The following is a 13,831-nucleotide window of genomic DNA, read 5'->3' as shown; positions in this document are numbered from 1 at the left end:
ATATGTTTATATATATATATATTTATTTATGTATTTATGTATTTATTTATTTATTTATTTATATCAGGCAGTGAGAATGTTTTGAAGAAAATGACCATTGTTGGTGTGATTCTGTCATTTCGCTTCATGATCCAAGATGCTCTCGAGGAGGTGAATGTCTCTATTTATGTCTCATAATTAATGTTGAATTGGAACACATTGGATCAAGTGTTTTCTACATTCTTACAATAATATGCAATGTAATACTTGTAATAAATGTCAATATATATATGTTCAAGCTTTAAATAAGTACACTAATTATCTCTGCATTTGTCATTGTATGTGTAGCATCTTATAGTATATACAGTGGGTAAAATAAATATCGAACACATCACCATTTTTCTCAGTAAATATATTTCTAAAGGTGCTGTTGACATGAAATTTTCACCAGATGTTGGTAACAATCCAAGTAATCCATACATACAAAAGAAAACAATACAAATAAGTTCAGAAATTAAGTTCTATGTAATAAAATGGAATGACCTAGGGGAAAAGTATTGAACACGCTTACTGAAATTTATTTAATACTTCGTACAAAAGCCTTTGTTGGTAATGACAGCTTCAAGACGCCTCCTGTATGGAGAAACTAGTCGTATGCATTGCTCAGGTGTGATTCTGGCCCATTCTTCCACACAAACAGTCTTCAAATCTTGAAGGTTCCATGGGCCTCTTCTATGAACTCTAAACTTTAGTTCTTTCCATAGACTTTCTATTGGATTCAAGTCAGGTGATTGGCTGGGCCATTCTAGCAGCTTTACTTTCTTTCTCTAAAACCAAATGAGAGTTTCCTTGACTGTGTGTTTGGGATCATTGTCTCGCTGGAATGTCCCTCATTTCATCTTCATCATCCTGGTAGATGGCAGCAGATTTTTATCAAAAATGTCTCGGTACATTTTTCCATTCATCCTTCCTTTAATTATATGAATTTTGCCAGTGCTACAATGATGTGTTGGGGTGATGTGCAGTGCCATTTGACCTCCAAACATGGTGTGTATTATGGCATCCAAAGAGTACAATGTTTGTCTCATCTATCCAGACTATATTCTCCCAGTATTTAGCAGGCTTGTCTAAATGTTGAGCAGCAAATTTATACGAGTTTCAACATGTTTTTTCTTCAGCAATACAGCCTTGCATGGTGAGTGTGCATACAGGCCACAGCGGTTGAGTGCATTACTTATTGTACTTATTATTTTCTTTGAAACAATTGTACATGCTAATTCCAGGTCTTTCTAAAACTCTCCACAAGTGATCCTTGGCCCTTGGACAACTCTTCTGATAATTATTTTCACTCCTCTGTCAGAAATCTTGCGAGGAGCTCCTGGTCGTGGCCGGTTTATGGTGAAATGATGTTCTTTCCACTTCCAGATTATGGCCCCAACAGTGCTCAGTGGAACATTCAGAAGTATAGAAATCCTCATGTAACCAATGCCATCAGTATGTTTTGCAACAATAAGGTTGCGAAGGTCTTGAGAAAGCTATTTGCTTTCACCCATCATGAAATGTTCCTTGTGTGACACGTTGGTCACGAGACACCTTTTTCTAGGCCATCAGTTGGGACTGAACCAACTAATATTTATTTCCACCGACAAGGGGCAGGATTGCTTTCTAATTACTGATAGATTTCAGCTGGTGTCTTGGCTTTCCATGCCTTTTTGCACCTCCCTTTCTTCATGTGTTCAGTACTTTTTCCCTGTCTCATTCTACTTTATTACACAGAACTTAATTTCTTTGCTTTCTTTGTATGTATGGATTACTTGGATTGTTACCAACATCTGGTGAAAATTTAATGTCAACAGCACCTTTAGAAATATTTTTACTGAGAAAAATGGTGATGTGTCCAATACATATTTTACCCTCTGTAAATCATAATAAATGCATAACAGTTTTTACATGTTAGAATGTACTGCCTGGTTTATGAGTGAGCACAGGACGTAAGTCTACTGATCGTTTCCATCTGTAGATCATGGACAGACACTGCCCGTTTCTAATGAGACCCATCAAATGTCTAAAGGACTTCATCTACCCTGACGGTGACATCAAGGTAAATCACTGAGTCACTGCTACTGGAATAACATTTCTTCATTTAGCTTGTATCTGTCTGTAGGGAAGAGAGAAAGAGTAAACGCAAAACTTTGAACTTTGTGGGCTCTATCATACACCTGGCGCAATGCGGCGCCAGGCACGACGCAAGTGTTTTTTGCTAGTTTCAGCCTGACGCAGTTATCATTTTCATATCCTGCACCACGTTGTTTAAATAGCAAATGCATTTGTGCCCATTTGTGTGCCCATGGGTGTGCTGGTCTGAAAACGAGGTGTGTTCAGGCGCATTGTTGGTGCATTGCTACTTTGAGGCAACTGAAATAGACTGCGCCATTGACCAACTAAAACCTGGTCTAAAGTCAATGGCGCAGTAGTTTTTTCGTTATTTAAAGAGTGCGTTAGTAATATGCACCTATAGGCGGGTGCACAACGCGCATACACTCTGCTTATTACCCACACAGGGCAGGAGCACACAAACATGCCAAATATTAAAAATTACAGCAGAAATTAAAGTTTCATAGTTAAGTTTCATAACTGATTAATTTTACAACATTAATATTAATGTTTCCTGTTTATTGTGAAGCTGCTTTGAAACTATGAGTATTGTATAAAGCACTTCATAAATAAATGTGATTTGACTTGACAGAAATGTGTGACAAATTAAGTGCTTTTATTTAACATTTACATGTTGCTTTTTTCGCCATCACAAGAAATACCTCATCTCAAGACTTTTCTATTTTTGGATTATTTTTTTAGTTTTTTTTTAAGTGTAGGTGACACTCGGTGTGTATGAAATGGCTTCGGCAGCTGGTTTGCCATGTGAGATCGACCCTGCGCTGGTTTCAGCCATAGCAAACATGCAGACAGGTGAAGTCCCGATATAGAAGTTTGCCTGTCTGGAACGACATCTCTAGTTAATCTAATTTTTCCAGTATATTATTCATTATTCTCCTTGCCAGACAACTCATCCATTGAGGAGGAGTTCAAAATCACCTGCCTGCTGCTGGTTTTTATAGCTGTGTCTTTACCCACCCTGTGCCTGGATCCAAACTCATTCTACAGGCGAGAACGTGGAGGTAACGTTGGGCAGAAGAGCAGGAGTTGCACAAGGGGCAATGCAAAAGCAGTCTTATAACAAGCTAACAAAAACAAACAGTGCAAGGAGCAGATTATCACTGAATGTAGATAAACTCCAGAACGTCTTCACTTGCTTAGCTGGAGCAAAAACTTTATGACTGATGTATATTGACTTATATAAAAGGAAACAGACTTAACCTTGCATAACATGAGCTCCAATTTTCTGTGTATTACTAAAATATCAGTGCTTTGTTCACCATAACCAGCCTCATCATAGCTTTCTGACAGACCATATACAAGCCCAATATTTACCGTAAATGCAAATCTTTTAAGATGTATTTTGCTGAACTATTTCTGAAACTCAAATGAACTTGACTTGTTTTTCAACAGGTCACCAAAACAACATTCATTGCTTGGCAACTGCAGTTAACCATCTTGCTGCAGCTATGTTCACTGTCCAGAGAAAAAATATCCAGACTCAGCTTCAAGAATTCCTGAAGGTGAATGATACACCATTGAATGCACAGCAAGAATTCAGTATTTTACATTCCATACACTGACATAAAAAAATCAATAGCAAACATTTACTAAAAATCTTAGTAACGCTTCACAATAAGGTTCAATTTGTTAATGTTAGTCAACTATATTTGTTAACATGAACCAACAATTAAAAATTGTTTTAAAGCATGTGTTAATCTCAGTTAATGTTAATTTCATCATTTACCAATACATTATTAAAAAGAAATGTTGTTAATATTAGTATTATTAATAGTAGGACCTGGGCTAACACATTTGTATTTTTATTAACTAATGTTAACAAAGATTAGTAAATACTGTAACAAATATATTGATAATTGTTAGTTAGTGTTAGTTAATGCACTAATCATTAATCTGACCTTATTGTATAGTCTTACCAAAATCTTTTATCAAATATATCTGATTACGCTCATCTTGTAGGTGGCATCATCTATCTTACTGCAGTTAGGTCAGAATGTGGAGCGAGTGGAAATAAAGAACAGAGATTCAGTTTATCTCCTTCTACACATGGTAATAAACTTTTGGAGAGTAATATAATTATTAGAATTTTAAAAAGTTTATTATACAAATCTTACGTTTGTATTCTTTGGGTTGTAGATAGTGGAGCAGTCACCGTTCTTGAGTCAAGACATGCTGGAAATGTGTTTTCCATATGTACTCCTAAGAAATGCTTACAGAGAGGTGCACAAGACCTTCATCCACACTATGGGCTAAACTTATGAGGATGTGAAATCATGATTTTGTTTTTATTTATCATAGTTAAAGAATTTAAAATGATATTCAGCTGGTTCAATTTTTATTGTGGATGCCTGTATTTAAATAGATTCCAGTGGACTCTGCTGAAACTGGGGGGAAATAACAATATATAGAAAGGTGTTAGGAGAATTCAGCTGAATATATTAATCATTTAAGATTTAACCTAGTTTTCATTACGATTAATAACTGTATTTCCAAGTAGATCATTCTCACAAGCTGATGCATTATACAAATTCAATGATAACCATAATTTGTACATTTTGTTTTATCTACTTTGTTGCCTCAGAATATAAGCAGAAAACCCTCTATAATGCTAAAATAATTTCTAGACAATGACTGTGTTGTACAATGAGTGTGACTGAGCTGTACATTGCACATTTGTATTTGTTTAAACGCATTTAAATTAAAGCTTTTTCTAGAAATGATCAAAAATGTGATTTCAAATAAAAGTGAAAATGTCATTAAATAAAAATTAAAAAAAACTAGAGATATGCTTTTGTCTGTGTTGTTGTTCACGTATACTAGTGTGGTAATTTACATGAACAGATTTGAAAGGATATTTGTGTGGCGATATGGTAAAGGGAAAATTTCAACAATCTCAATGTAGCAGACTACGCCACCCTGTTACCAGGGAACTAACAATTACCCACAAAGGAGCACACAGGTTCACTAGTGCAAAGACGGCCCAAGACGTGGATATCAAAAATGCAAAACTTTATTTATGGGGCTTTTCCACTGCATGGTACGGCACGGTACGGCACGGTACGGCTCGATACGGTTCACTTTTGGGGGGGTTTCCACTGGGTACAGTACCTGGTACCTGGTACATTTTTTAGTACCACTTTGGTTGGGGTTCCAAGTGAACCGTACCGTTAGCAAAACGTGACGTGTAAACTCTGCTGATCACGGATTGGCCGAAGAGAATCGTCACTACCTGCGTCACTGAACTTGCGACACAAACACAAAAGAACCGCTAGATTTAAATCAGCACAGCCAGCGAAGGATCGAACGCAACTGTTTTGAACGAGCGCACCTTTTTTTTAACAACCAAAAAGTTTTGTTGTCTGTTGCGGAAGTACAGACGTTCCTCTCGTTGATAGCAGAGGAGCGGATCCAGCGAGAGCCGAACCGTGCCGTGCCGTACTGAGCCGTACCGAGCCGAGTCGTACCACGCAGTGGAAAAGCGCCATTAGTGCAATCAGTAATAAAAACTAAAAGACTGCATGACATGAACACTACACACACTTGCGTACAATAAACAGGAGGGCAAGGTTTACCAGAGGCAGGCAAGACAGCAACTGAGCCTAAGGCTCCTATATCTGTCAGGGTTCTGTCACTTCGGTCTAGTGTAATTCATGGTTTTGTGACAGAGCCCTGACACTCCCGTCGTGTCGTTGTTTTCATGTGAGCGCGCGGCTTCGAGAGTGCTCGAGCCGTGCGCTCTCGTCTGCGTGTCCTGTTTCATGTTGGAGCGTGGTGTTCAGATCCCGGCACTCATGTCTTGTTGAGTTTCGGTTTCGTGTCGGGGGCCGGAATGTCAATTGTCTTGACCCCACCCATCTTGTTACCTGATTATTGGTTAATTTGCCCCACATGTGTTCCCTCGTTACCCTCCTCATTTGCTCTCTATTTATTCTCCTTGTGTTTGCAGTCCCGGGCCAGTTCGTCATCGTATCACCCTAGATGTGTCCTGATCCTGCCTTGCCTTGCCTTGTCATGCCAGCCTGTTTTTCCCCCACTGGGTAGTTTTTGTTGTTGTTTTTGTTTTATTTTATTAATAAAAGCCCATTACTCTGCACTATTAAGTCCTCGCCTCATCCCTTCATCCCCGACCCTGACAGAACGAACTGGCCAATAGAGGACTCAGCAGAACAATTGGCATCTTCCTGTTCCCATCTCTCTGCCCATCCGCTCATCAGATAGCTGCTCAACACAGGAGGCTTCTTTCTCTTCGGCAAGTGGGAGCCAGTGTGAAGGATTTTGCATACCAGTTCCTGTTTGTAGTGGAGGGACTCAACATCAGTGATGCAGAGCTCAAGGACATCTTTAACCTTGCCAGCCTGTTTTTCCCCCATGGGGTAGTTTTTGTTGTTGTTTTTGTTTTATTTTATTAATAAAAGCCCATTACTCTGCACTATTAAGTCCTCGCCTCATCCCTTCATCCCCGACCCTGACAGAACGAACTGGCCAATAGAGGACTCAGCAGAACAATTGGCATCTTCCTGTTCCCATCTCTCTGCCCATCCGCTCATCAGATAGCTGCTCAACACAGGAGGCTTCTTTCTCTTCGGCAAGTGGGAGCCAGTGTGAAGGATTTTGCATACCAGTTCCTGTTTGTAGCGGAGGGACTCAACATCAGTGATGCAGAGCTCAAGAACATCTTTAACACCAGCCTTAATGAGCCCGTCCATGCCTGGGAGATGGGAATGCTGGGGACACTGTCCTTCTGGCAGTTTGTGGGGTATGTCTACCACCGTGGAGAAGAGGGTGGCCTTCCTCCTCTTGGCCCTCCTCCCATTCTCCTTACAAACTATCTAGTCCCCAGTCCTCCTATGACCCGCCAATGGAGGAGGAGGAGGAACAGGTCCGCCTCATCTGCCCCCATTACTGTAGAGGTTGAACCTGCCGCAGCACCCCCAGAGGTGGCCAGAGAAGCCACAGCACCCCCCAGAGGCGCCTGATATTGCTGCAACACCCCTAGAAACGCCTGATGAGGCTGCAGTGCCCCCAGTGGTGGCTGAAGATGCTGCAGCACTCCCGGAGGCAGCTGAGAAATCTGCAGCGCCCCCAGAGGTGGCTGAAAATACTGCAGTACCCCTAGAGGTGGTAACGTCCGTGCCACCTCCTCGCCCTCACAAGCGCAGGAGAAGGAGGACTCCTGTCGCTTCCCCTAATCTGGGGGTCCAGGAGGACCTGACGCCGGTGGTCCCAGAGCCCCCAAGTGTAGTAGTCCCAGAGCTCCCTGTTATGGCCATGGAAGTGGTCCCTGAGCAGCCCACTATTCCTGTCGGTCCTGTTGCGGCTGAAGAGACTGCCCTCTCCTTGTACGTTGCCGCTGTTATGTGTGTCTGGGCTGCATACACTGTTCAGCTGGCTTCCTCCAGTCCTGTTGGTGCTCCAGAGGCCGTTCCAGAGCCCGCTCCCGGCCTGAAGGTTGTTCCAGAGCCACCCATTTTCCCAGTCAGTCCTGCCATGGCCAAGAGGGCTGTCTTCACCTTCTATGTTTTGGCTGTTTTGCGTGCCTGGAAAATGCACACGTCTTCCTCTGACTATCGACAAGTCTGCCAGCCAGAGCCTTCTGCGGACATGGAGGCCGTCCCAGAGCAGTACGTTTTCCCAGTCATGACCACAGAGGCTGTCCCAGAGTCTGCTCCAGCCCCGGGGCCTCCAGAGTTCACTTCTAAGCCCTGGAACTACTTCAAAATGACTCTTGTGCCTAATCTGAAGGCCAGTCAGACCCATGCCCACTACACTGGCAGAACTGCCCTTGGGACTGTCACCTTCATGGTATTTCCCTTCATCACCCTGATTCCAGTTATGCCAGAGTTTGATCTGCCTGTCCTGTCCAAGCTCCTTGCCCTGCCGGCTCCCTCCAGACTCCTTGCTCTTCCGGCTCCGCCCAAGTTCCTTGCCCTGCCGGCTCCACTCAAGCTCTGTGTCTTTTCGGCTCCGCCCTGGCCTCCTGCCAGGACTGCAGAGGTGCTTGAGCCTGCCTGGTTCGATCCACCAGCCCCGCCCTGGTCATCCACCAGGGTTCCTGTACTGCCGGAGCCTCCCTGGTCCGTCCCTCTGGTCCCACCCTGGCCTTCAGCCAGGACTCCGCAACTGTCGGAGCCTCCCTGGTTCATCCCTCTGGCTCCACCCTAGCCTCCTGCCAGGACTCCTGAACTGCCTGAGCCTCCCTGGCTCAGCCCTCCCGCCCCTCCCTGGTCCCTTTAATGACTGTCTGGGCTTTTCTGTTGGCTGGCTGGCTGGGCTCCCCTCCCTCTCCTCTTTTTTTGTCTCTGTGTTTTGATTCCCCTGTTTTGTGTTGTCTGTTGTTGTGTGTCGGTCTTGTGTTGTCATATTTGTTCTGGTCTTGTGTTGTCATGTCATGTTTCTGTCTTGTTTTTGGTGTTCCTCGTTAGGGACACCAGGTGGTGTCCCTTTTGAGGGGGGGTAGTGTCAGGGTTCTGTCACTTCGGTCTAGTATAATTCATGGTTTTGTGACAGAGCACTGACACTCCAGTCGTGTAGTTGTTTTCATCTCTCGTCTGCGTGTCCTGTTTCATGTTGGAACGTGATGTTCAGATCCCGGCACTCATGTCTTGTTGAGTTTCAATTTCGTGTCAGGGTCCGGACACTCGCGCTCCATGTTCTGTCTGTTGTGGGAGCGTGCGGTCTCGAGTTCGCTCGGCCGTGCGCTCTTCTGTCCACGTGTGCTGTGTATTGTGTAGCACGCGGGTTGTGTTCAGCCGCGTGCTTTTCTTGTTGTCTTGTGTGAACACGCGGCTTATGAGTTTTCTCATTAGCTGCGTGTTCGTGTCTTGTTTTGTTCAAGCACATGGCTTGTGATTGTTTTGCTGGCCATGTGCTTGTGTTTGTTTTGTGTGAGCACTTGGCTTTTGTCTTTGTTTCCTGTGTGCCATGTGCTCTCATGTCAATTGTCTTGACGCCACCCATCTTGTTACCTGATTATTGGTTAATTTGCCCCACATGTGTTCCCTCGTTACCCTCCTCATTTGCTCTCTATTTATTCTCCTTGTTTTATTTTATAAATAAAAGCCCATTACTCTGCACTATTGAGTCATCGCCTCATCCCTTCATCCCCGACCCTGACAATATCACAAATCGTATCACCAGATGTACAAATCTCACCACACACGCAGGCACGCAGTGAAATCAACCACAGCACACAACACTCAGTGACAAAGGACCCTCCACCGCATAAAGAACTGGCTAACTGCCCGCCCTGGACCTCAGCTCCTGTAACAAAAATCAGAATTCAAATAACACTTTGAATATCACAAAACAAATTCCTTAACAATAACACAAAATATACTCAATAATGAAACAAAAGAGAGTGGAAGACCACAGACAAAGGACTAACCACTCTCAATAAACAGTTCAAAAGAATAAATAAAACAAAATAAGTAATCAAAATAAAGAAAACTTCCAAACTTTAATTAAACAAAACGAACACATAAGGCAATTAAGTGAGACTAAACTTCACTTATCACACAATATCAAATAATTACAATTAGAACAAAAATTATAACTTACACAAACGCAGTTGTAATCAAACAAAAAAACAAAACCAACAAAATATAAACTACAATCAAAATGGACACACACACACACACACACATACACAAGGTGGATGCAAGTCGTAAGAACTCCAGCCAAAGCAACGTGCACACACACGAACAAGACAGGCTCCAAACGTAGCGCAGGCCCAGACGATATAGTGCGGACAAGACAGCAGCATCCGAATGTTGCCCCACAAGTTTAAATTTAAAATGCCAGTTACTCATAAAAATCAAATCATGAAACGATTACACTATGAACTATATAAAAAAAAACAATACACATCAGAAAACGTAGTTCACATACCTTCTGTTTACGGCCACAGCATTTGATCTAACAAAGCGATCACGCAACAACAAGAAGCATCGCCACGCCACACTACAGGACTGCAAGGGGGAAAACATTCAAACACACCAGCTACTCAATGCGCGATAACCAAGCTACCCTGATTTCCTTTACCTTGATATTGTACTACAATTATGAATCCATCATGAAGCCACGCAGATAATGAGCAGTGACCAATCGATGAATAAATTATGGGAAGTCCGCCATAAAAGGCAGCAGCCACTAGCCAAACACCACGTCCAACTTCACAGGAGCAAAGGAAACATTCTCCAACCGGAAGGGAAGGTCCTCGGACAGAACGACACAAACGGTACCCAGGCCCCCAGCAATGCCGTAACGTTCTGCTTTTACACGTTCCAGGAGGGCATAGAATTGGATGAACCATACAAGGGGCAAGGTGACTAATAAGTGATATCATACCCACTTCTCGACCCACTACATTTGTAAAGAATAAAATGGATTCAAAAGATATTTGGTAGAACACAATAAGCATGATCTTGCAGGTAAACATTTCCTTGAAAATTCCTTTAGCAGCATGTTCCTCTCATGACTCTATTAAAATCTCAGCCTCCTCCTATCTCTGTTAAAATCTAGTGGTTCGACTGAAGATCTAAAGGACCCTGTTTCAATCCCGGGTTTCGGCAGAGGGGAGCAGGGAGCTCTACAGGCCTTTACAGGCCCTCAGACAGTTTCTCTTCAGCGAAAACAGCATGATGTGTGTGGCAGTGCCGCAATGTAGCTTTCTGCCATTTAATTAATCTCATGTATTTTGTTGTTGACATTTTAATCAACATTATACTGTGAAGACAGGCCAAGCTAGCGCAGGTACAGCAAAATCGAGTTTCTCAGAAATCTGGCCAGTTGCATGAGCCCCCTTTGTGCACTTGCCAGCTACAGAGGCAGGATGTCTGAACGACTGAAGCATCGAGCACAGTGAAATACGTGGCCAGGCGGCCTCCATTGCAAAAGGCCCAGTGGCACGTTGGTCTAGGGGCGTCGGCTGTCGGCCGTTGGTTCATCATCAAAGAAAAAGTGTCAAAATAAGTGACGTTGACGGCTGACAAAAGGGGGCGCTAATGCAATCTATTTTTGCTTATAATAAACCGAAACTGACGCAAAGGAGAGAGGGCTCGTGATGGCAAGCAAAAAACGTGAACATAAAGGTGTTTGGGAGAAGCTAAAAGAAAAAAAAGCAAACAGTTACATCAGGTTACCTTTGCCCACCTCTTTCGCTATAGAGCACATAGCCTATAGCACTATAGTAAAATCCCTAGGCTCATTGGTCTAGGGGTATGGCTCCCCCGGACGAGCCCTCCTGCAGCTTTGAAATTGCTCTTTTTGAGGAGCGGCTGTCGTCCTTCTTTCTTTGGTTCAATTGCACGGCATTGTTCAAAATGACTTCTGAGTCATTTCTAAACTGCAAACAGAAGGTTTGAAAAAAGAAAAAAAGAAGCTCATGTATTTTGTTGTTGACATTTTAATAAACATTATACTGCGAAGGCAGGCCAAGCTAGTGCAGGTACTGCAAAATCGAGTTTCTCAGAAATCCGCCCAGTTGCAGGAGCCCTCTTTCTGTACTTGCCAGCTACACAGGCAGGATGTCTGAGCAACTGAAGCATCGAGCACAGTGAAATACATGGCCAGGCGGCCTCCATTGCAGAAGTTTCAGTGGCTCGTTGGTCTAGGGGTATGATTCTCGCTTAGGGTGCGAGAGGCCCTTGTTTCAAATCCTGGAGCCTGCTTTGGAGCAGCTTTTTTTTTAGCATTATCCATAGATCAAGGACGGTGAAATAAATGGCTGAGGGGGACTCCAGTTTCATGCATGCCATGGCTTGTTGTTCTAGGAGTATGATTCTCACTTAGGGTGTGAGAGGTCCCGGGATCAAATCCCCGACGAGCCCACTTTGGAGTCTCGTGCCTCTTTTCTTGAGCAGTATACATCCTTGCTGATTTCTCTGGGCCGATCGCAAGCCTCCGTCAAGTAAGACTAGTGCTGCTTCTGCGCATATTCAAGCCCGCATCTCGCTGTTCTTCTTTGTTCCTCTTCTGCAAGTTAAACTTGGTCGACCACTTAGCTCGTTGGGTTAGAGTGCTTGCATTGCAATGAGGTGTAGTTTCTGAAATGGCTCAGATGGGCTGCGCTGCAGGGTAGCCACCTGCAGTTGACTCGAGCCTCGTGTCCTTTGCCTTGACATTTTTCTCAATATTGGTTTGGGAAGGCAGCCCAAGCCAGTGGAAGTATGGCAGAAAGGAGTTTCTCAGAAAGCTTCACAACCCTGTGAGCCTCCATTTTGCATTTGCTAGTTGCGGTAGCATCCTCTGGCTCGTTGGTCTAGGGGTATGATTCTCGCTTTGGGTGTGAGAGGTCCCGGGTTCAAATCCTGGACAAGCCCACCTGCAGCTTTGAAACCGCTGTTTTTGAGGAGAGGCTGTCGTCCTGCTTTCTTTGGCTCAATTGCACTGCATTGTTAGGTACTTGTCTTTCAACGTCGACGTCTTGTCCTTCTACTTGGTCTCTTACCTACTGCTCGTGTTGCGTTGAGTGGGTCACTCAGTCGGTTACAGATTAGTACACTAAGGCCGAAATAGCTCAGTTGGGAGAGCGTTAGACTCAAGATCTAAAGGTCCCAGGTTCAATCCCTGCTTTTGGCAGAACGGAGCACTAGTTAGTAGACACAGCTGCTGCTTGGTTCCATGGTGAAATGGTTAGCACTCTGAGTTCAAATCTTGGTGGAACCTGCCAGCTTTTGACTGGCAGTGCTTGGCAAAGAGGAGCCTACGTCACAACCTTCTCTGTGGCAGCGTCTCTTGAAAGGGAGTGCTACAGTGGCCTCCTTTAACCGTGCACCTGTGATGAATCTGACATGGTGAGTGTGCCCAAAGAATCTAGAACACTTCTAGAACAAAATGGCCAGTTGCATGAGCCCTCTTTCTGCACTTGCCAGCTACAGAGGCAGGATGTCTGAGCGACTGAAGCATCGAGCACAGTGAAATACGTGGCCAGGCGGCCTCCTTTGCAGTAGTCCCAGAGGCTCATTGGTCTAGGGGTATGATTCTCGCTTAGGGTGTGAGAGGTCTTTATTTCAAATCCTGGACGAGCCTGCTTTGGAGCCTCTTTTTTTAACATTATCCATAGATCAAGCAGGGTGAAATAAATGGCTGAGGGGGACTCCAGTTTCATGCAAGCCATGGCTCGTTGTTCTAGGAGTATGATTCTCACTTAGGGTGTGAGAGGTCCTTGGTTCAAATCCCGGGGGAGTCCACTTCGGAGTCTCTTTTTTGAGCAATATCCGTAAATCAAGCACGGTGAAATAAATGGCTGGGAGGGGACTCCAGAATCATGCACGTGGTGGCTTGTTCTTCTAGGGTCATTATTCTCACTTAGGCTGCGAGAGGTCATGGGCTCAAATCCTGGACGAGCCCCCCTCTGTCTTTGGTGCCTATTTTCTTGAGCAGTATCCATCCTTGCTGACTTCATAGACAATTGGACAAGTTTTTTGGGCAGACCTGACCTGTTGAAAAGAGATGGTCTTCATCCCTCCTGGGGTGGTGCCGCTCTTCTGTCTAGAAATATGGCACATAGTCTTAGAGTTTGCACTTGACTAACTGGGGCCCAGGTCAGGAAGCAGACAGACCAAACCAACTAAACCAACTGTCTGCTAGCCGCCTCACGTCACAGAAATCAGTTAATTCTCAACACATAGAGATTCTTTCACCTAGATATCATACTATAGAGACTGTGTCTGTATAG

At 43.9% G+C, this 13,831-nt stretch overlaps 1 protein-coding gene and 2 non-coding genes across 3 annotated transcripts in view; all 3 read left to right on the top strand.

Annotated features, from left to right (window-relative positions):
- Positions 1–4,861, top strand: part of nckap1l (NCK associated protein 1 like) — a 27,861-nt gene extending 23,000 nt beyond the window's left edge. Inside the window, exons 22-28 of the mRNA XM_016480139.1 lie at positions 6–150; positions 2,000–2,080; positions 2,853–2,946; positions 3,039–3,155; positions 3,547–3,656; positions 4,114–4,203; positions 4,291–4,861. Coding sequence (XP_016335625.1) covers positions 6–150; positions 2,000–2,080; positions 2,853–2,946; positions 3,039–3,155; positions 3,547–3,656; positions 4,114–4,203; positions 4,291–4,407 — 754 coding nt within the window. The 3' untranslated portion in view covers positions 4,408–4,861. The remainder of the gene's footprint in view (positions 1–5; positions 151–1,999; positions 2,081–2,852; positions 2,947–3,038; positions 3,156–3,546; positions 3,657–4,113; positions 4,204–4,290) is intronic.
- A 7,540-nt stretch (positions 4,862–12,401) lies between these two features.
- On the top strand, positions 12,402–12,473 carry trnap-ugg (transfer RNA proline (anticodon UGG)). The gene has a single exon. It is a non-coding gene; the product is annotated as a tRNA-Pro (tRNA).
- Positions 12,474–12,659: 186 nt separating this feature from the next.
- trnal-caa (transfer RNA leucine (anticodon CAA)) lies at positions 12,660–12,732 on the top strand. Its single transcript has one exon. It is a non-coding gene; the product is annotated as a tRNA-Leu (tRNA).
- The last annotated feature ends 1,099 nt before the right edge of the window (positions 12,733–13,831 follow it).

Source organism: Sinocyclocheilus anshuiensis, unplaced genomic scaffold (assembly GCF_001515605.1).
Source record: "Sinocyclocheilus anshuiensis isolate Anshui unplaced genomic scaffold, SAMN03320099.WGS_v1.1 scaffold169, whole genome shotgun sequence".
Lineage (NCBI taxonomy): Eukaryota > Metazoa > Chordata > Actinopteri > Cypriniformes > Cyprinidae > Sinocyclocheilus > Sinocyclocheilus anshuiensis.
The sequence above is the reverse complement of the archived record's forward strand: the minus strand, read 5'-3'. Positions and strand labels throughout refer to the sequence as shown.